At 50.5% G+C, this 21,017-nt stretch overlaps 1 protein-coding gene across 1 annotated transcript; it reads left to right on the plus strand.

Moving 5' to 3' along the window:
- Positions 1 to 1,687: 1,687 nt before the first annotated feature.
- On the plus strand, positions 1,688 to 12,328 carry BOK (BCL2 family apoptosis regulator BOK). Its single transcript, XM_080933068.1, has 5 exons — positions 1,688 to 1,792; positions 2,379 to 2,630; positions 5,016 to 5,144; positions 10,862 to 11,025; positions 11,622 to 12,328. Exons 2-5 carry the CDS (start codon positions 2,408 to 2,410, stop codon positions 11,745 to 11,747), a joined length of 642 nt encoding a protein of 213 aa, XP_080789194.1. The 5' UTR covers positions 1,688 to 1,792; positions 2,379 to 2,407; the 3' UTR covers positions 11,748 to 12,328.
- The last annotated feature ends 8,689 nt before the right edge of the window (positions 12,329 to 21,017 follow it).

Raw genomic sequence — 21,017 nt, forward strand, 5'->3', positions numbered from 1 at the left:
GTGATACTTGAGCTAGGCTCATGCCCTGCAAGCCCCAGGTATCTCCTTTTCTTTGCCCCAATAGAACTTGGAAGTAGAGACTTGCATGTGATGATGCTGGGCTTTTACTTGGGCTTGTATTGTTTCTGTGATTATTCACTTGAAAAATATTTCCATTGTAGGGCTAGAGAGATGGCTCAGTGGTTAAAAGCACTGACTGCTCTTTCAGAGGTCCTGAATGCAATCCTAGCACCCACATGGTGGTTCACAACCACTTATAACTGTAGTCCTGTGGGATCTGATGCCCTCTTCTAAAGTGCAGATAAAACACCCATATATGTAAAATACATAAATAAATCTTTTAACAATTTCATTGTGATTTATCATGTATTACCTCATATAAGCATGTTCCCTTTCCAAGCATTTGGAGATTTCCACTAGTTATTCTGTAATTCAGCTTTAATTCAGAGAATAATTACTGTACAATTGATTTCGGCTCTTTGAAATTTGTTGACATTTTCTTATGTTTCCCAGTGTAGTCTATTTTCGTGTGTGTGTGTGTGTGTGTGTGTGTGTGTGTGTGTTCACATGTAGAATATGTATTTTATAGCTCTAAGTGAAATTACATGAATTAGGTCAAATTAGCAAATCCCATTGTTGGAATTGTGCATTTGGGTCAAAGGATGAAGGAGAAGAACCGAGTTTGGTGATGTTGACTTTCTTGGAAGTCTGTGTGGAAAAGGGAGCTCTGACTCACTACCACTGTTCACAACGATGTTTGTGACCCATCAGAGGTCTGCATATGAACCCTAAAATAACCAAGCTTCTGAACACGGCTGTGGTCCAGTACTTTGGAGGCAGAGGCTGGATGATCCCTTCAAGCTGGACCAGCTGATCAACACAGTTCCAGACAAGCAACTCTCTGTCTTTGTGTGTCTCTCTGTCTCTGCCTCTCCCTCCCTCCCCCTTTTTCTATCAAAGGAAAGATGCCCTAATGAGAGATAACTAACTACAAATTATATATTGTACTTGATATAAATAAGTCCAGCTCATTAAAAGCAAAGCTAGACTCGAGTGGGAGAAAGTATCTGCAGTATCTTCAACCAAGCACACATCCAAATCTTCACCACACTCCGAAGGCTTCTATTAAGCCGAGAATCCAGAATCTAATTTTAAATATTTACTTATGTTTATTTTTGTTTTGTGTATGAATGTTTGCCTGCCTGCACATCTGTGCACCCCGTGTATGCCTAGTGCCCTCGGAGGTCAAAGAGGGCATCAGATCCCTGACAACGGCAAGAATTCAGGATCTTTAAGGAACCTCTACAAGGCAATAAGGAAAAGATAAGTCAGACCATTTTAAAATGGAACTCGGTGCGCCCCAGTGGGTTGGTGTCAGAGCTGGATGTTCTTCGCGCTGCCTGCCGGGACAGCTCCAGCCTGGCGGCGTTCCCGGGCGCATCCCGAGAACTTGTGTTGGCCTTTCTCTAGCCGGGGAGGCGTTGGGCAGAGCTGGGCTGCGGCTCCGCCCCCGGGGGTTGCCGTTTCCTTAGAAGGCGAAGCCCTAAGCCTGGCTTCCCGCCCGCGGGGAGTCCGCGGTACGCCTCCCGCACCCCTCGGGACCAGGACTTCAGCGAGCGCGCGGGAAGACCGGCGGAGCCTGTGCTTCAGCTCGGGCGTGGACGGGGCGGGCGCTGGGGCGGGGCGCGCGCTCGCGGGTTTGAATGGAAGGGTCTAGACCGGCGGAGACGGCGGTGAGCGGGTCCTGAAGCCAGAACTCCACCGCCGCCCTGCGCGCCATGAGGCGGGAGAGGTGAGTCGGGCGGGCGTGGCGTCGGTGCCCTGGATGTAGCACCATGGGAACGGCGACACCGGGGACAAACACGGGCTCTGCGAGGTGCGCAGGTGCGTGGCCTCCGAGCCCAGGGACCGCCGAGCAGTTTGGAGCCTTCTTTAGGACCTGACTCGCCGGCAGGGAGGAGCCCGCGGGGTCCTGCTGGTGGGCTGGTCGCAGCAGGCTACTCTGCATCCTCTGTCGCCCCCAACACTGGTCCTCGAGCTTGGGCGCTGTGACCAAAGAACCTATCGCCCCTTCCCCGCGGTGTTTCAACCCTTGGCCACCGCCGAGACCTGCGATATTTAATTTGGAACCTAAAATGAACGTGACACTGTGTTTTAAAAGGCTTGGGGTGCAAAACGAGAGGCTATCAGAAGCCGGCTCTTTTTGAGGGCGGCGCCCAGCCGACCTCCTGTGAGGTTTGAATTGGCCCGGCCCCGACCTGGGCGCACGCGGTGAGGACCGCTGTGCCTCGCGCCGCGCCTCCGGGTCTCCTCGCGTGGCAAGAGTCCCTTCGCCACCTGGCTGGAGGCGATCCGGGCCGAACTCAGTCTGTTCGTAGGTGTGGCGCCTCTTGCCTGCGCTTCGGCCATGGAGGTGCTGCGGCGCTCTTCAGTCTTTGCTGCGGAGATCATGGACGCCTTTGATCGCTCGCCCACAGACAAGGAGCTGGTGGCCCAGGCTAAGGCACTAGGCCGGGAGTACGTGCACGCGCGGCTTTTGCGCGCCGGCCTCTCCTGGAGCGCTCCAGAGCGTGCCTCGCCTGCCCCTGGAGGACGCCTGGCAGAGGTGTGCACCGTGCTGCTGCGCTTGGGTGAGTGTGGGGCACCAGCATCCCAGGCAGCCCTTCTATTGCTGGTTGATGGGTCTGCCCCGTTGTGTTTCGGGGTTCCCGGTACAGCTGTTTTGCACTGACATTCCTTCTTGAGATATGACCCCTCTGCGGCTGTTCCTCACCCTCCCTCTGGTGGGAGGCTGCGTGGGAGCCCAAATCTGTCTGGAATGGAGAGGATATAGGGATAGGCCACCCAGGCTGGTGCTGCTCTGTTCACCCCCAGGCTTGCCTGCTTGCCGGCTCCTTTGTCAGACTCCCCCCTCCCTGGTGCCTGCTTAGTCCCGATCACAGACATTCTTGCCATAAAACACAGAAAGCTCTGGAAGAGCAATATTTTAGCAGCTAAACTTTATGGTGACCCTTGTACTCTGCTGGACTAAAAAAAAAAAAAAAAAAATCCTTTGTGGTACCACGTGTCCCAATGTTTGTTTTGGAAAATAGGCCTTTCAGTTATTGGCTGAGGTCCGACACCCACTGCAGTTTCCCTTGATGTGAAGCCCCCCCCCCCCAGGGCCTTTTGGAAGGATATCTGGGACACTTGTTTCTGGGGGGTCAGCAGCTCTCTTTGACTCCTCTAAGGCCTGGACATGTATGGGGAAGGATAACCAACCTTAGATCCAGGACAGTTCATGTTAGCACAGCCAGATTGGGACCTGGGCTGTAAGAGACAAAGAGATAGCAGAGATCAAATAAATGGGCGAGTGGGTGTCAGGAAGAGCAGGTGTGCATTCTCCTGGTTGGAGCGAAGACCTGGCTTCCTGGGAGATGAGGTGTGCACACATGCTGTTTTATATAGACCTCTGCATCTTTGTGATGGGCTGGCCTCAAGGAGCAGGGCTGTGTAAACCAGCCCTGCTCAACAGTTAGAGGGAGGTGGAGTCCACTCGGCCTGAGTTGGGTTCCCAGGGGGGCTGTGCGTGGACAGAGCGGAGCTATCTCTGGGTGTGTGGAGAGCATGAATGAGAGGTTTGGTAGGGTAAACGCATCAGACAAAAGAAGAGCATTGGCTCTCTCTAGAGAAAGGACATGTTGGCCTCTTGTAAGTTCCCAGGACACTGGGATGGCAAAGGGAAAGTCCTGCTTTGCGTCTAACCTACGAAATTTCTGTCTTTACAGTCTTTTTGGCAGGTCCTGAGAGCCTTGAACTCTGGTCTATAGAAAGGAATGGGTGCAAAGCCTCCAGCTCAGCAGGAGCGCTCTGAGTACTCAGAAACTTTAAGGCCTTTTCCCAGAGCTGTTCCTATATACTCTGGGGTTCAGACCCTTCTAGACAGCTAAGGGGATTCCCGGAAGGAAAGGGCCTGAATTCCAATGTGTTCTTGTTCAGGTTATGTTTGGTGCTGTCATGACGACTCAAGGTCAGCAATATCTTCCTGACCCCAAACATGGGCCCCAGCCACAAACAGGAAGCAGCCTAGCTAGTGTCCCTGAGCCATCTCCTAGGGTCCTTCTCCAAAGGTCCCCAGGGCTTATCCTTGGCAACAGTCAGGCAAGTGTTGGGAATTTCCATGCCATCTCCTCATCCCCTGGCCCTCCTGATTCTGCTCTGGTTCCAAATCTTAATTAATTAGATAGAGCACAGCTGGCCTCAGGGATGACGTGGGCGCCCTTATCGCTGGGACAGGCCAGGCAGCAACTGCATTTCCCTATTTGCTTTGGCTGGGGAAGTGGCTCGGGAGGGACACCCAATCAGAGGTTGTGTGGAATTCCCGGCACCATTTTTCCCGGTGCATGCGTGATAATGCCCAAGGCACTGCAGCCCAGGGGGCAGGCGGGTCTGTGGAAGGCATCTCCTTGGCACAGCTGTGGCTGGGCTGATGTAGTACCACATAAAAACACACCCATCTGGCACCAGGAACCTAGGTTGGCATGTGGGCGGTAGGTCCCATTGTCCCAGGCCTTGGCTCAACCTAAGTCAGTTAACTGAGCCATTGCTAGTGATGCTAATGCCACAGGGCCTAAGCCAGCATCATCCTGTGAGGCTGTGGGGGGTGACTGCATAGATGTGGTCCTCCAGCCGAACCGTCTCCATGTTGGGCTCTTCTGCCTGGTCTCTCCTGCTTAGCCTACCCACTGGCTCATCTGTTTGCCTGTCTGCCGTGAGTCACTGAACAGGCACTGCCCATGAATCACCGCAGGATTCCTGCCCTACTGGCCCAGCCAGCTTGCCCTAGGGGACGTGGAGGTTCCACAGCTTCCCTAGTCTCTTTGTTCATGGGACCAAGGTTAGGAGAGTCAAATGAAGCAAGGTAAGGTGAAGGGGTGGGACAGAGCCTAGAGAAGCGACGGTGTTAGCCTGGAGGTTAAGGTGCTGACCCCAGGGCTGAGGTGTGAGAGGACCTGAACGACAGTGTCCCCTTGCAGGAGATGAGCTGGAGCAGATCCGTCCCAGCGTATACCGAAATGTGGCCCGGCAGCTGCACATCCCCCTGCAGTCTGAGCCTGTGGTGACCGATGCCTTCCTCGCTGTGGCAGGCCACATCTTCTCAGCAGGTAGGTCTGGCCTGTTAACCTGAGGTGGCACTGGGAGGGGCTCAATGTGGGTGGATCAGGCAGGTTTGCAGGGATAGAAAATTCTTGGGGTCCCCTAACACAGCCCTATGGGTTCCAAAATCACTGCCAGCATTCAAGCAAGCTTCCTGGCCCTTGGTGTGTAACAGGCTAGCCCACTGAAGAGCTGGTTTACCCAGCACTAGGAGGGGCTCCTGGGGACTTTGCTGTTTAGTTTTACTTATTGATTTTTGGTTTTTTGAGATAGGGTTTCTTTGTGTAGCCTTGGCTGTCCTAGATCTCTGCTCTGTAGACCAGGCTGGCATCTAATCTGCCTATCTGAGTGCTGGGATTAAAGGTGTGCAAAACCACACCTGTTTTTTTTTTTTTTATTCATTACATTTTTATTTGGTGTGTGTATGCTCACGAGATGAACCACAGCACATATGTGGCGGTTAGAGAACAACTTCTGGAGGTGGCTGTCATTTTATCGCTTGGTCCCTGAGGTTGGCTGTAGGTGCCTTTATCTTCTGAACCACCCAGCTGCTGGTCTTTCTGAGGGCTGTTGACACAATCCTGACATTTGATAGTGTCCGGGCACTGGCTGGGACTGGGGTGCCCTGCAGGGCAGCAGCTCTGTGACCATGGTACTTAAAGTTCCACAGCGAGATCCACATGAGGCATTTCATAAAACACATAAGCATCCCTAAGTCAGTGAAAGTGGCCGGTCATGGGACACTTTAGGAGATTAGGGACATGCTGGTCTGGATGACTGGGACTGTCCCAGGAGTTTCCGTGCCTGCTCAGAAGTGACAAGCTCCTGCAGCCCCTCCCACTTCCCCTCAAGTTCCCTTCCTTTCATTGCCCTAGTCTTACAGGAGGCTGCGAGATTTATCTCACCAAAACCCTCCTGCTCCATGCTCTTAGAACCCGATAGAGACCTTGTTATCCACATGTATCACTTACACCAGACCCATGTGGTCTTTGCCTAGGAGCAGGGAGGCCCAAGCCAGCATTGTATGACAGATCAGGGCCAGCTAGTTCAGCCTCTGTACTAAAACTGCAGGGGGGGCTGGGCTGTGGGAAGTAGGGGAGTATGTGGGTGGTGGAGTGGGAGAGGGGGAGGAGGGCTGTGACATGGGGGTGGGAGAAACTGTACCAGGAGTTAACGGGCAAGCTCCTGTCCCTTCCTTGAGGGTAACCTGCAGACACTTAATGGGAACAACGGTGGGTAGAGCTCAGGAAGGAAGCCAGCAGCCAGGCATTTTGGGTGGAGGACCACCCTGTTCTGGAGCTTTGCAGCTGACGCCAGCCGTGAGTGGCTGCCCTGGTGTCTGTCTCCAAGCTGTCAAGCAGGCTTGTTTATGAGCCATGGATGGCTGGATTTATAAGGGACTTTTTGCTCTGGAGACTACAGATCTGCTCTGTTGATGGCTGCAGTGAGCCCAGGACCTCGAGTGGCTGGGTCTCTGTTAGTGGTAGGTGTGAGCAGGAGAGGGGTGAGCAGGGCCTTGGGTGGCAGTGTGAGCTGAGGAGAGGTCAGAAAAACCTTACCTCATGTCCACATCCCTGCCTGGTGCAAGCCTACCCTGAACATGGAGGCAGCCCAGAGAGGCACTCGCTCTAGGAGAGCTTCTGGGAGATGGAGCCTTTGCAAGGGACGCCAGCCACGGGTGACGTCCTGAGTGTCTGTCTCTAAGCTTCGGCAGGGAGGTGGGGAAGGAAGGTCATGGGAGTGTAGGGTGGTCACAGTCACATCTCACTGGTGGCCAGAAAGCACCACCAGCAGATTTTGCAAACCGGCACATGAGATGGTTAACGTGACAGCCATTGTGTCAGGATGGCCGGACATCCACAGTGTCGATGAGGTCTCGGGGAACTCAGCCTTTACTCAGAGCTGGTAGGACGTGTGAAGTACGGCACGGTGGGAAACGGGCTGGCAGGCCCTCAGATGGCGGAGCACGGCGTTTCCACATGACCCACCGGATCTACCGCTAGGTGTTTGCCTCCTGAAAATAAAGCCCAAGAGAAGCCTGGCTGACTGTTCCCAGCAGCATTATCTGCGGAAGTAACTGTCCATGGGTCCGCTAATTGACTACTTGAGCAATACTCCATGTGGAGTATTAGTCAGACACGAGACAGAGCAGTACCTTAAACGTGCCACACACAAATCCCGTTTGTGTGAAATGTGCAGAATATGTTAACGGTGACAGAGCAGATTAGGACTTGTGTGGGGGAGGGGCTGTGTGGATAAGATGTTCTGGAATTTAGGGCTGGAGAGCTGGTTCAGCAGTTAGAGTACTTATTCCTCCCACATGGTAGCTTACAGGCAGCTGGCGGTCTGAGCCACTTTCTGGTCTCCGTGGTGCAGACGAAACGCTCATCTGTATTAAAGATAAATAAATCTGGCTGGGTGTGGCGGCCCATGCTTTTCATCCCAGCTCTCTGGAGGCAGAGGCAGGTGGATATCTGAGTTTGAGGCCAGCCTGGTCTACATAGGATATTACGGGACAGCCAGGATGAAAGCCATAATAGAAAGCCCTTGTCTCAACAAGCAAATACCACATTGCACCGCCCCCCCCCCATGTTCCAGAATTAGATGGTTGTACATGTTTATAGTTAGATATTTTATAACTATAGTCTGCACATGTTTGTGGATATACAAGAGCCCAGGGAAAGGAGGAGTCTGGCGCACCCCTGGACATCATCTTACCCTGCTCCTTACTGGGAATGTTGCCACCCCATGGAACACTCCGTTTAACCGGAAGACATCCAAGCTCCATGGTTCTTGTGATGGGCTCAGACTGGGGCATTTTGGATGACTCAGATGCTAGGCCCATCCTCCAGCCTGTGGGGATGTGACTGAGCGCCCTCACCTGGCTGACCACCTGGCTGACCACCTGGCTGACCACCTGGCTGACCACCTGGCTGACCTCACCTGACTGACCTTTTGTCTAGGATGCTCTGCAGATCAAGAGCTGGAGCTACAAGAGTGCAGTTAAGGCCAAGGCCGGAGTGGGGCTCAGCAGGGCTTACAGATTTGGTTTACCTTGAAGAAGAGCAAGCAGCTCCTTTGAGTGTTAGAAGCAGGTGCACGCCACTGCCGCTTTTTTGGGGGGGGGGGCGCTGCTGGCTTCTTTTTCCCCCTAATACTTTTCATTGAGGTGACATGCATATATGGTACATTTAGCCATGTTAAATGTCAGCTTTGGTGTTACTCAGCACACTCAGAATGCTGTTTATCCTAATCCTGAGGACAAACTGCAGTCACTCCCTGTCCCTCGCCCCCAGGCCCTTCTGAATCTGCTGTCTCAGCAGGTCTGCCTGTTCCATGTGTTTCCTGTAGGTGGACTGGCACGGGACTTGTGCCCTTCTGCGTTTGGTTCCTTCCCCTGGCTGTGGTACCCATTCCGGCATTCATCAGAACTTCACGCTGACTCTTGGCTGCCATTGCACAACCCCAGCAGTGTGCTAGCTAGCATGCAGTTTTTCCTTTCTGGTCGTTGTGAATGGTGCTGTGGTGAACATCTGTGTGCTGGTTCATGCACCGTGGGAGGTTATTCTGGCTGCTGTGAAGGTGGGCGGAGGGGTTTCATAGTTTGTAAATGTTAGTGCTTAAGCCAACGTCTCACAGGGCTGTGTGAGCTTCTCAGGTACTCCCTGAAAAGTTCTCCAACTGTCTGCCCTAGCAAAGCTGAGCAGAGCGGTTACCTGAACCAGTATCTCTCATCCTCACCAGTGTGTGTCTACATGAGTGTGCGTGTGAATGTGTGTATGTGTGTGTAGACACTATGTGCGTAGGTAAAGGTTAATGATGAATATCTTCTTCCAGTTCTGTTTTGAGACAGTCTCTCACTCAACTAGGAGGTCAGCAATGACTAGGCCAGTAAGCCCAAAGGTCCTTCTGTCTCCAACATCCCTGCCCCTGCCCCCATCTTTTTGATGCCGGTGTTGGGATTATAGGTGTATGGCAGCATGCCAGGTTTTTTATATGGGTGCTGGAGATCTGAACTCTGGTCCTTCATGCTTGCATGGCAAACACTCTACCATTGCTCTAACCCCTAAAGCTTTTCAGGGTGGTAGGCCACAGCTCCATCTTCTTGTGCTGTTAACAAGGGGAAATAGTGTTTTTTTTCTGTGTTATTTGTACCTTTTTTTTTGGCTGTCTCAATCTGAAGGTCCTCTTGCTTCAGCTTCCTGAGATTACTGGGAAATACCACTACCCCCTCTTTTAAAATTTTTTCAAAGATTTATTTATTATATGTAAGTACACTGTCTCTGTCTTCAGACACACCAGAAGAGGGCATCAGATCTCATTACAGATGGTTGTGAGCCACCATTGTGGTTGCTGGGAATTGAACTCAGGACCTCTGGAAGAGCAGCCAATGGTCTTAACGCTGAGCCATCTCTTCATCTCCCTACCTAACCCTCTTCTTAAAACACTTATTTCATTTTTAATTATGTGTATGTTTGTACCTGTGTGTGGATATGTGCCTGTGTCTTCAGGTGCCCGTGGAGCTCAGAGGCATCAGATTTGCCTGGAGATCGAGTCACAGGCAGTGGTTCTTGGGAACTGGACTTGGTCCTCTGGCCTCTTTCACTCCTGAGCCGTTTCTCCTTCTCGTCTATTTGCGATAAGAACATAGGTAGTCAGGTGGCCTGGAGGCTTCTCAACTGAGCAAGACTTTGATCGAACTCCTGATTCTCCTGCTTTTTCAGCAAAAGTGTTTTGATTGTGTCAGGACTTTACTCTTGTTTTTGTGGCAGTACTGGTGATGGAATACAAAATGTCTCCATTTCCCCCATTTTCATATGTGTGTGCATATTCTGCATGTCTGTAGTCACATGTGCATGCATGTCCTCAAGGAGGCCCAAGGGTGATGTTGGCCATTATCCTCAATTACTCCTCCAATTTAGAGAGGCAGAATTTCTCAGTGACAGAGCTTGCCGATACGGCTGGTCTTGCTAACCAGCTTGCTCTGAGGATCCTGTCTCTGCCTTCCAAGGCTTTTATTGGGGGGTGGGCTGCCATTTTTATATGTGTTCTGGGGATCTGAACGCTGCGTCTCAGGCATGCACGGACTACTTTAACTCCTGGGCCATCCCTCCGGCCCTTACACTCCCATATGTTAAGGTGCTATATATAATTCTGGCTTATTTATTGTTACTTCCAGGTTTTAGTTGTGCCTTCCAGCAGGTCAATGGTCTGGGGGGAAGTCCTCTTGTGGGCCTTGGCATGTTATTATTGTTATATTATTATTACTTTTAATAAAGCAAGTATGGGATAGGCCCTAACCTAGTACCCTGAAATCAAGGTTCAGAGTTGCAGACAAAACAGGGTTAGACACACCCTTGTAGTTGCCTGCTCTTCTTGTTCAGTTCTGTGCTGAGTCATACTGCTTTCTTGTGGACACCTTTATCAGATGTGGGTATGGCCGGGGTCTCATCCTAGGCTCCTGCAGGTGTGTATCTGATGCTGGGAATCTCCACCTAAGAACTGCCGGAGAAGGGAAGTCTGACCTGCTGGAGAGGATGGTCTAGTTGTACCGTGTAGCCCAGTGTCCTATTGTGGTGGCCTGCAGGGGGGTTCCTGGCTCCATTGTCATTGCTAGTCACCAGCTGATGGCAGGCAGGAAAGTGGCTCCGGGAAGCTTAGCTCTTCCTTTCAGCCTGCGGGCTGGGCACCAGCTTGGATCTGATTGACAACTCCCTCTCCACAGGTATCACATGGGGCAAGGTAGTGTCCCTGTACTCAGTGGCTGCAGGGCTAGCAGTGGACTGCGTTCGGCAGGCTCAGCCTGCCATGGTTCATGCCCTGGTTGACTGCCTGGGGGAATTTGTACGCAAGACCCTGGCCACCTGGCTTCGGAGGCGCGGAGGATGGGTGAGCCTGCGCATCGACAGGGCTGTGGGGTTGCGGGGAAACAGAAGGAGGGGGTGGGATGGGAGATGGGAGCAGCAGGCAAGAGCTTCAGGACTCAGGGTTGCTCTGAGACATAGGCAGTGCGCTGACATGTTCCCTGATCCCAAACTCTTGTCTTCTGGCTGCTCCCAGAAGGTGCCTGGCAGAAAAAGGCCAACGGTAGTCCCTTCAGCCCCAAAGCACCCTCACTTCCCTCTTGGAGGCCCCACTTTTCCATATTCCCAGGAAGACCTAGAGGTTCCCAGGATGTCAGGATTCATACCTGACTGCCTACACGGTTGGCCAAATCCAAGATGCTTTTGGGTACTGGGCATGGAGGATGGCTCCACCCAGAAGCCTATTTTTACCTATAACATAGGTAGGTGACGAAGTCAGACTTGAGACTGTTTCCCACCTAAGTCTCAGGTGTCCTGCTCAAGTTTTGGTCCAGATGGACCGCAGCAGCCTGTTCTCAAACACCTTTGTAAACCCTTTGTAACTTGGTAGACACTTTTCTAGTGCGAGGTACTAGGGGCCTTGGGTGTCTGGCTTTGCTAACTATTCCTTTTATCTCCCAGACGGATGTCCTCAAGTGTGTGGTCAGCACAGACCCTGGCTTCCGCTCCCACTGGCTTGTGGCCACACTCTGCAGCTTTGGCCGCTTCCTGAAGGCTGCATTCTTCCTCTTGTTGCCAGAGAGATGAGCTGCCCACTAGGGCCGGGGCCACTCCTGGGGTCCCTGGGCCCAATCCAAGGGGCCTACAGCACCTGCAAAGCATCTCTGTCACTCAGATTGGGAGCATTTAGCCCCTGGGGCCCTGTCCCAAACCCCATTCCTTTGTGGACCCTGGCCTCTGGGAGGGGTGAGTGGAGAAAGAGTCCGGAGCTGGCCTCTGTGTCTGCTGTAGCTCTTCTGGAACTCCTGCCAGAAAGTCAGGGTCAGTGTCCAGCCCCAGAGAAAGGGACCTGTGAATACTTTCACTTGATTTCCCAGGCCCCACCCAAGGAAGGGGCCTTCCCAGGACATGAGCTGGCCTCAGTCTTTGTGGGAAGCAGGCCTTGTACATTTGATCTGCAGGTGACTAATACAGGAGAAGCCAGGGAGGTTTGCTGTCCCTAAAGGCAGAGTAGAAGGCTTCTCGCTCATTAGGCTGTTTCTAGATGAAGAAGGTGTCCCTAAGCCACGGTGAGTCCTTTGTGGCAGGAACCAGAGATGTAGGGCTCCAGGCTAGTTCACCTGACCAATGAACAAGAGATCCTGTGGATGAGGTCTGTGTAAGTTATACTCCAATAAAGCTTTACCCAGTGAAGTGTGAGACTCAGTTCTGCTTTCTTTGTGTCTGTCCTCACAGTACTACCAAATATTGCCTGCTCTAGGAGCTCAGTACCTGGGGAAGTCCAGTCCTTCCCTAGGTCACCCTTCCCTACCTGCTGTGTCCCTGTATGGCCTTGTATTCGGTCTCACTTGGGACTGTGCGGGACTGAAGAACACACACAGCCTCATGTACAGAAAAGCTGCGGTCAGGCGGGATGTGCGCACTCTGATGGAGCTGCAGCAACCTGGAACCTCAGCAGTGGTTGTGTACAACGCAGGGGGAAGGGGGTGGCTGGTCTTAGTCTCGGTATGGTACCGTATCACGCTGTGATCATCTAGAGGCTTGCTAGAGGCAGTCGCTAGTGCACGCATATCCTGCCGACATTCATTCAGAACAAAGGAAGGCTTTACCTCCTGCCCATGGGTGTGAGGACTATGTCAAACAATCCACATTCACTCACTGTATCTTATACATTCGCTAGGCTCCCAACAGCCTTTCCTTGATGTCTATTATCTAAGTCAGCCAATGGGAATGCTTTGGAGCCCCAGCCAGCCCAGTAGCTCTGGAGGTTATGTGCTGGATGAATATGTTCTGTATTTCTTTGGGCCATTCTTTTTGACTTGACCTAGCCTAGCAGCTCTGTGTATGTTGGGGTGAGCTGTGTGCCAGACCGAGGGAAGCCCTGTAGTCACATGGGGTTCACATCTCCATGGAGTTCAAAGAGGCAATGAACCCTTTGCTTTTGGCTGAGCCACTTTAGGATGTTGGGTAGCCCACTTTAGAAACGTCAGAGAAGGCTTGTCTGGTGACACAATGGGTAGGCTGATATTGGTTCTTCTGTTAGCCTGTCTTAACATTCAAGAGCTCTGTGCTAGTCTAGGGATTGATGTAGTGATAGGAATGTTCAGAACACAAGGAAGGCCAGGTTAATTTGGACACTATCCAAATGGAATTCCATGCAAATAGTGCGGCGCTTCTAATTACACTGGACAACATGGAGAAAGAAAAGGAAGAGCACAGGGCTTCAAATTCCGAGCTCTAGCGTCCTATAAAAGCTCCCAGAATTAATTACACCTCCCCTAATAGAGACCCTCTTCTTCAGCCCCAGAGTTGAGGTGGCTGACCATCCAGCCCAGAGCCTTTTCTTACCAGTGCCTGGACCATGGCACAGGTTTAACTGGTCACAGGGATCTCTTGTTAAAGAGACGGCAGGAACTGGAAAGAGTTGTGGGAGGCCTTGAGGAAGCTGGAGACACTGGGCCTAATGAAGGGTCCTAGCCCACAGAAACAGCTTCCCACAGCAGCAGGTTTCTTTCTGTAAGGAGAACAAGACCCACCACCAGGACACGACTACCAGCATTTCTAAGGCATAGTGAGGCATCCCAGGACACCCCTCACCCCTGCTATTTATGGACCTGCAGCTGGACACAAGTCCCTGTAGGACCCCAGAGGGTAGGAGACAGGAAGTGCATGGTCTCGGAAGAATTTTTACTGTCTTATTTATGAAAGGTTATGGGAAACGTGGAAACGGCTTTCCAGGCGGAGAGGAGTGGGGTCATGCTGAGCTACTGACAACTCACCAAGCAGTGTGCTCTGTTGCAGCTGGAGGTGGGAGAGGAAGCAGGACTGGCTGTGAATGGCTGAAGCTTAGGCCTGTCGATCACTGTATTAGCTAGAGATCTTCAACGTGTTGTTGTGTTTTTGAGACAGAGCCTCTCTAGTCCTGGCTGTTGTGGTACTCAGTCTGTAGACTAGGCTCGCTTAAAACGCACAAAGATCATCCTGCCTCATCTGAGTGTTGGGTTCAAAGTGCACCACAACACCAAGTTTTGCTAGAGACATAATGGAGAAGAGACTCAAAGACCTGTAAGTAAATGCTGAAGAGGTTGTCTTATAGTTCCCTGCTACCTGCTCTTACCAGATCACCCCTCTACCCAAGAGGAACCAGCCTTTCGCTGTAGGCCCAGAATATATTTCTGCCTCCAGGCCGGCTTCACTGAAGTGGAGCCTTAGGTAGGACTCACTGCTTCCTAATGCAGGACTATTCCCCAAGGCTCAGGCTTTAGGACGGTGCTGGAACCTCTCAGCCTTGGTTTTCCTTGCTATACAGTAAGGTCGGGACTGAGAACTGAGAAGTCTAGCCATTTGGCTTCCACATGAGGCAGTGTCAGTGTCAGAGGTCCTCCCCATAGCCTCTTGTCACCTCACATTTACCTGCCACCAACCTTGAAGGCCCTGCTGCTCTCCTGCTTCCTTCCTTCCGTATAAAGTCCTACCCAGTCACCCCATGCTCCCAGCCCCAAGAGGGTAAGGTAAGCTTCGGGGCAGCTGTGTGAAGTCTGCCTCAGGGTGGGACCCCTATATGTGACCATCACCCAGTGTGGTCCTGGCATTTGCTGCCTGGTGGACAGCAGGTGGAAGGATGTGGGGAAGGAAGGAGGAAGGGAAACGCCAATGTGGCTGTGTGGGTGGTCTTGCCTCTGCAGCCTTCTCTCCTTGGAGCAAATCCTTTGGTCTATTTCCAACACAAGAAAATAAATGCTCAACGCTAAGAACCCAGAAAAGCGTGGGGCTTAAAGTGGTGCAGAGATAAATCTGCATGGCTAGAGGAAACAACTGGGATGTGACAAACTCCAACAGAATGGTTGCAGACTTAAATGGAACAAGAACTGTGAAAACCTAGATAAAGGAAGCTCTGACAACGTCTTAAGGACACACAGAGAGAAGGCTAGCAGAGAACCCTCAGACAGGACAGCCCCCAGCCCCACCCTGGGGCATCCATAAACCCCATGCATTCCTTGTAAAACAGGGTGTTTTCTACCGTAATCAGAACAAGTTAATTATAGAATTCCTGAAACGGGGCGGGGGAGAGAGTGAACATACACTCAAGAGCTGGTGAGCCAGCATATGTGCCAGGAACCACTCCCACCCCCGTGACGAGAACGGGAGAGAATAGTCCTACTTGCTCCTATTCAGCCTTGAGCAGCAGCACAGACAGCAAGTTGGAAGGCCAGGGATGCAGATAACCCAGGCTCAGACTTGTGTCTACAAAGGTCCAGTCTGATAAAAAGTATCATTCATGCCTGGAGATCTGCACTGTGTCCCCTGCACCAAGACCACTGGCCAGTAGAGCAAAGGCTAGTGTAAGACATGGGTAATACTAGAAAAAAAATCTGTGAATTCCTTTGTAACTGAGGAATGAGCAAATGTTCCTATGTATGATTTTAGAGTTAAAAAAAAAATAAAGATAAAATTCACATGGAAACAGAGCTCAGGTACCATTTAACATGCTCCAACATGGTAGTAATAGTACAGTGTAGTCTGGTGGGGAGGGATGAGGGTGTGGGGGTGTGGGCTTTCCACATGACCAAAGTCTTGGTAAGTAGAGGTGACTGTACTATATGACACAGTGTGACTATATTATGTGACACTGGGTGGCATACTCTTAAGATGACTAAAACATCAAATTTTGTGTTTGCATGCATACACATGCAAATGAATAAAAAATATAATTTAAGTGAGATGAGGATTAATATTCCTAATTCAAAGGAGTTTGTGAACTGAGTCAAGAAGAAAATCAAAATACAAGAGAAATACAAACCTAAAGTCCAGACTTTCCACCTGTCACTGGTCCAAGTCTAAGTTGAATGACCGTCTCTGTTCTTGGGGGTGGGCACCTTGCCCATGTACTGGTTACAAAGCCCCACGGAAGGAGGGCTGCACCTAAGCAGGCCAGGTATTTGCCCTTTGAGTAGAATCTCACGTCTAGAAGCCAGTCACAAAGACAGACTAAAAAAATTCCAAAATGACATGGAAGGCTTTGTATGCTACTATTTAATGAGCAGAAGGCTAAACGACCCTGATGCTGGCCTTAAGGAGCGCTGGCGGGGCAGCCATGGGAGCCCTGAGGGGGCTGTACCTGTGAACAGATGTACCCTGCTCTAGAATTCCGGCAGCAAAACCACTAGAACACCTGAACTGACCAAACTGGAGTCACAGCACAGTCAGAAATTAATACATGGAATTTAAACTCTGTCTTTTATAGGAAAGGTATATAGGCTAGCAAAAGTCAAATTTTAATCACATTGTATATATCCCATAGAATAAAGGAACATTTTAGTTTAAAATTTCAGCTTAAAAGAAACAGAATTAAAGCATATAAGCTTTAAAAAAAAAAATCTTAAACTAGAATTAGAAAGTGTTCGTCACAGAGCCTCTAGCTGCTTTCTCCCAGAGGGAAATGCAGGCTCCTCTGTGGTCTCTTTCTCTGGGGGAAGCTGGGAGGATGGCGTGCTGTGTGACCTTGTAGCTCTCAGATGCCTTCTCTGCTCCACCTGGCCACAGACCTCCCCCATTTACTTTCCAGAGAGCCTTCCCGATTTCTACTTCCCCAGCCCCGCCCTGTCCCACTCCCTCAAACCTGCAATAAGAGAGCACCTTCCTTGTTCATCAATCTGAAGGAACTGACAGGATTTCAGGGCCACCGACAAAATGGTGTAATTCTCCTAATCCTGTGGAGCCTAAGGGAACTAAGGGCTCTTTCCCTTCAGGACCCCACATCATAGGTTACAAACAGCTCTGTCTTTAGGAAGCTCTTCCTCAGACTTCAATTTGTTTTCCTTTCAGGCTGTGATGCTGGAGCTCTGTGTGTGTGTGTGTGTGTGTGGTTGCCTGAAAGAGCTGGAGGAGGGTGGCAGACCCCCTGGAGCCGAGTTACAGGAGGCCGTTAGATGCTGGGTGTGGGTGAGGCGGTACCTCAAGAGCCGTACAGGCAAGCCACCTCTCCAGCCATGTTGTTTGTGTGCAGATGCTCACACACATGTGCGTGCTCCTGTGGACTGTCCATCTTTTAGATACTTTAGACTAACTGTATGCATGTTTTGTCTGATGTATGTGCATATATGCCACATGTGTTCCTGGTGCTACGGAGATAAGAGGGAGCGTGCTAAGTTCTCTGGATCTGGAGTTACAGACAGTTATAAACCACTGTGTAGATGCTCAAACTGAACCCTGGCTCCCTGCAAGGGCAATAAATGCTCTTCAGCTACGGAGCCATCTTTTCCAGCCTGTTTTTTTTTGGGGGGGCTTGGGGGGGACAAAGTTTCTTTTTGGCCTGGAGCACCTAGCTCTGGCCTCAAAACTCAGAGATCCGTTTGCCTCAGCACGAAGTACTGGGATTAAAGGCAAGCACCACCATGCTAGATTCTACCTTAAAAAAATACTTTAAAAATATTTTATTATTTATGTGCATGTGCACCCACGGAGACCAAAAGAGGGTGTTGGAACCGCTTGAGCTGGAGACACAGGCAGTTTGTGAGCTGCCCCATGTGGGTGCTGAGAGCTGAGCCTTGACCCTCTGGAACAGCGGCATGGTGGGTGTATTAAACTCCGAGCCATCTCTCTAGTCCTCCTCCTTATTGCTTTTCCTGATTTTGCTTTTTTGGACAATCTCTGTCACTGAATCTGGAGCATGTCCACTGGCTGGACTGAGTGGCCAGCCAACCCAGGGACCCTCCTGTCCACACGTTCCCAGCATAGAACTGAAGTTCCTTCACATGGAGACGCAGTCAATCCCTTTTCCCAAGCTCCCTAGAACAATCCAAAGCACGATTCTGCCAAAATCCACTCTGGTGAACTGTAGTAGGTATTTGCTACTTTGTGGGTTCTTTTCCCCACCTTTATGACCCCCCCAACCCAGTTTCACTCTCTATCACCGGACAGGAGAGAAAGGATAGAGAGGAAGAACGGAGATAGAGATCCCTGAACCTAATTTTTTCCCCTTTCATTTCTTCTTTGAGCTTGACTACTAACAAACTGCAACCAACCTCACTGAGGGACAGAGAACCCCTATCAGGGCACCAGCATTTATATACCCTCTGAAAAGTTCCCAGAATCCCAAAGGTCACACAATTGCAGACACTGTCTGCAGCTGGCAAACCACGCCTCTGCTAGAGCACAAGACAAATCAAATCAGTCAGCTTCCTTGAGTAGTCTGAAGCAACCTCATATCCCCACATCTGAGATTAAAACAAAACCACATTCTTACGATATTTCTGTGCTTCTAAAGAAACCGAAATTCCAGAATTCTCACTACAGTAAACCCATGACATTATTGGGCTTTCAGGGTGGGCACTCCCCTGCACCGGGAAAGACTTTACCCAGCAGAGATGAGTGAGGGCTTTCCCACAGATGAAGCTCAACTCTTCTCGTCTCCTCCAGACTACACACTCTAGCCCCTTCCGAGGTCATGTGCAACTAAGGCACATCTGTATGTAACAGGTGGAAGAGAATAGCTGTATACTCAGGAGAGGGTTTCCTGACCCTCCCCACCCCTCCAATATGGAGGGCATATATAGTCAACAAGCCCAGCTGGGATGCTCTTTTGCAAATAGGCACAGCCTGACTGCTTCAAGATGGCAGTTGTATGGTGTGGGGGAATAGTCACAACATAGGGATATATGGCAATACATTTTTTGCATAGGTGCTCAAGACTAAATTCAAGAACTGTAGTGACTGAGCTCCCTCCACAGTCCTTCATCTCTGTTTTAAAATGTGTATGTCAGAGGCTAATGTAGTCTGGAAAGGAGGACACTCCCTAACCTATTTCTTCCAGCTAGGCTCCACCCTTACCTTTCACCACTTCCTAATAACGCTACCATATTATGTGGCATCAAATGATTAACCCACTGATTAAGTCAGAGGCCCTATGATCTGCGAGTGCCGGAGACTCTCAGACACACCCGGGGCTGTGCTGCACTAATAATCTTTAGGTACTTTTCAGTGTAGTCAAGCTAACATTTAACTGCCTCAAGGAGGCCATGGACTCTGAATCAAACCTCACACGTTGTCTCAGGGAAAGTAGAGGAAATAAATATAAAATGACCTGGGGCTGGAGCTCAGTTGGTGAAGGGCTTGCCAGGCATGCTCAAAGCTCTAGGGTTGATCCTCAGCACTGCATAAAATCAGGCATGGTGGCACACACCTGTAACAAAAGCACTTAGGAGGCAGAGGCAGGAGAATCAGGAGTTCCAAGTCATCTTAGGCTATATAGTGAGTTTGAGGTCAGCTTAGACTACTTGAGACCTTGTTTCCAAAACAAAAACATCCTGGCTTTTGTTCATGAAAAGGCCTGGAAGTTGAGCAGCCCACCAGAAGAACTTGTGTTTTCCAGGCTTTGGTCTCTATTTCCACCAGAAAGATCCAGAGCTCTGGAACCTGGGTCTCTAGGGGCCAAAGTAAAAAACAGCACCTGACTGAAATTGCAGGCAAGTCACAAATAAGTGTCCTGACACCCAGGGAAGAGTTAAAAAAAAAAAAAGGAGGAGAGAGGAGTGCTGTCTGCTGGCTGTCTCTGGACACATGAGGGCACCCCCACACCATAGCTCACACCCAAGGAAAAAGCATCACATGAGCATGTCACCTTTGTGGCTCTGACAGCTTCTGGGAGAATCCCAGCATGACAACCAGAAGCAACAGGGAACGGACAGCCATGTTGCTGATAGGTCACACACAGACTTCCAGGTAGAAGGCTGATGGAAGACAAGGCTGAGACCTAGGCTAGGCCGGTGGGGCTACTGCTCAACTGTGTTCCAACTCCAGTACTTGGGGAAAAAAGAAAAAGAGGGTATATGATTCCCCAAACATGCTGGAGGGGACAAGCATCTGTGTGTGAGCTCCTCATATGCGCTAAAGTACAAATTTGAGTCTGGCATCAAAGGGAAGAGAGGCCTTTGATCCAATGAAGGCTCATTTTCCCAGTGCAGGGGAACACCAAGGTGCTGAGGTGGGAGAGGGTGGTTGAGAGAGGGAGCACCTTCATGGAAGCAAGTGGAGGATGGGAGTGGGGGGGAAAGGGGATAACATTTGAAATGTAAATAGAGAATATCCAATTTAAAAAATACAAAAAAAAAGAAAAAACCCAAATAAAAAAACAAAACAAAGTGCAAACTCAACCTCCTTGGAAGTGCTCCCAGGCAAAATTTAGGTAGAGCTTTCAGGCTACAGGGTAAGGGAGCTTGGAGTGCAGGGAGGTGGCGACCCTGCAGAGCACAGCAGGACCTTTCAGCATCCCCTTGGCAGCAGAGCTGACTCTGGACAGTCTCCATGCTCATGTGGCCTATGGCTCCTGGGTACCAGCCCAGGGCTCTCCTCGGGGTCTGAGGTACTGACCCTGGTACCCTAAGTGTTTGCCTCTGGCAGCTTGAGTATTTTTGCCCTACTTTCTGGTATCTGACCCTGTCTCATGAGGATTCCCACACGGACCTGTATTATGAAAAAACTTTCCAGGCCTGGTAGTATACATCTCTGATGCCGAGGCAGGAGGATCTTAAGTTCAAAGCAAGCTTGGGCTATGTAGAAAGAAAAGAAAAGAGGGAGAAAAAAAAAAGAGAGAGGAAGAAAGAAAGGAGGAAAGGAAGGATGGATGGACGGACGGACGGACCTCTGTAGAAGAAAGGTGCTAGAAGGTGTAGTATTCAGTATAGACTTTCCCTAGCATGGGTTGGATCCCCAATACTACAAAACGGAAAAACAAAACTTGTAGATAGCAGGTGGAGATGGACGGGGAGAGGGAGGGAGCCTGTGACCCTTTCTTAGTATCTTCAAGACTGTAATACAAACTATCAGCAGCAGATAAGAAATGTACAGTCTACACACTGA

This window comes from Micromys minutus, assembly GCF_963924665.1.
Source record: "Micromys minutus genome assembly, chromosome: 19".
NCBI lineage: Eukaryota > Metazoa > Chordata > Mammalia > Rodentia > Muridae > Micromys > Micromys minutus.

What these genes read in the sequence shown, in the direction of transcription:
- BOK (XM_080933068.1), top strand. Translation starts at nt 2,408, where the DNA reads ATGGAGGTGCTGCGGCGCTCTTCAGTCTTTGCTGCGGAGATCATGGAC. An exon ending in AGGCCACATCTTCTCAGCAG is followed by an intron (nt 5,145 to 10,861) that starts GTAGGTCTGGCC and finishes CCCTCTCCACAG; the next exon opens with GTATCACATGGGGCAAGGTA. An exon ending in TTCGGAGGCGCGGAGGATGG is followed by an intron (nt 11,026 to 11,621) that starts GTGAGCCTGCGC and finishes TTTATCTCCCAG; the next exon opens with ACGGATGTCCTCAAGTGTGT.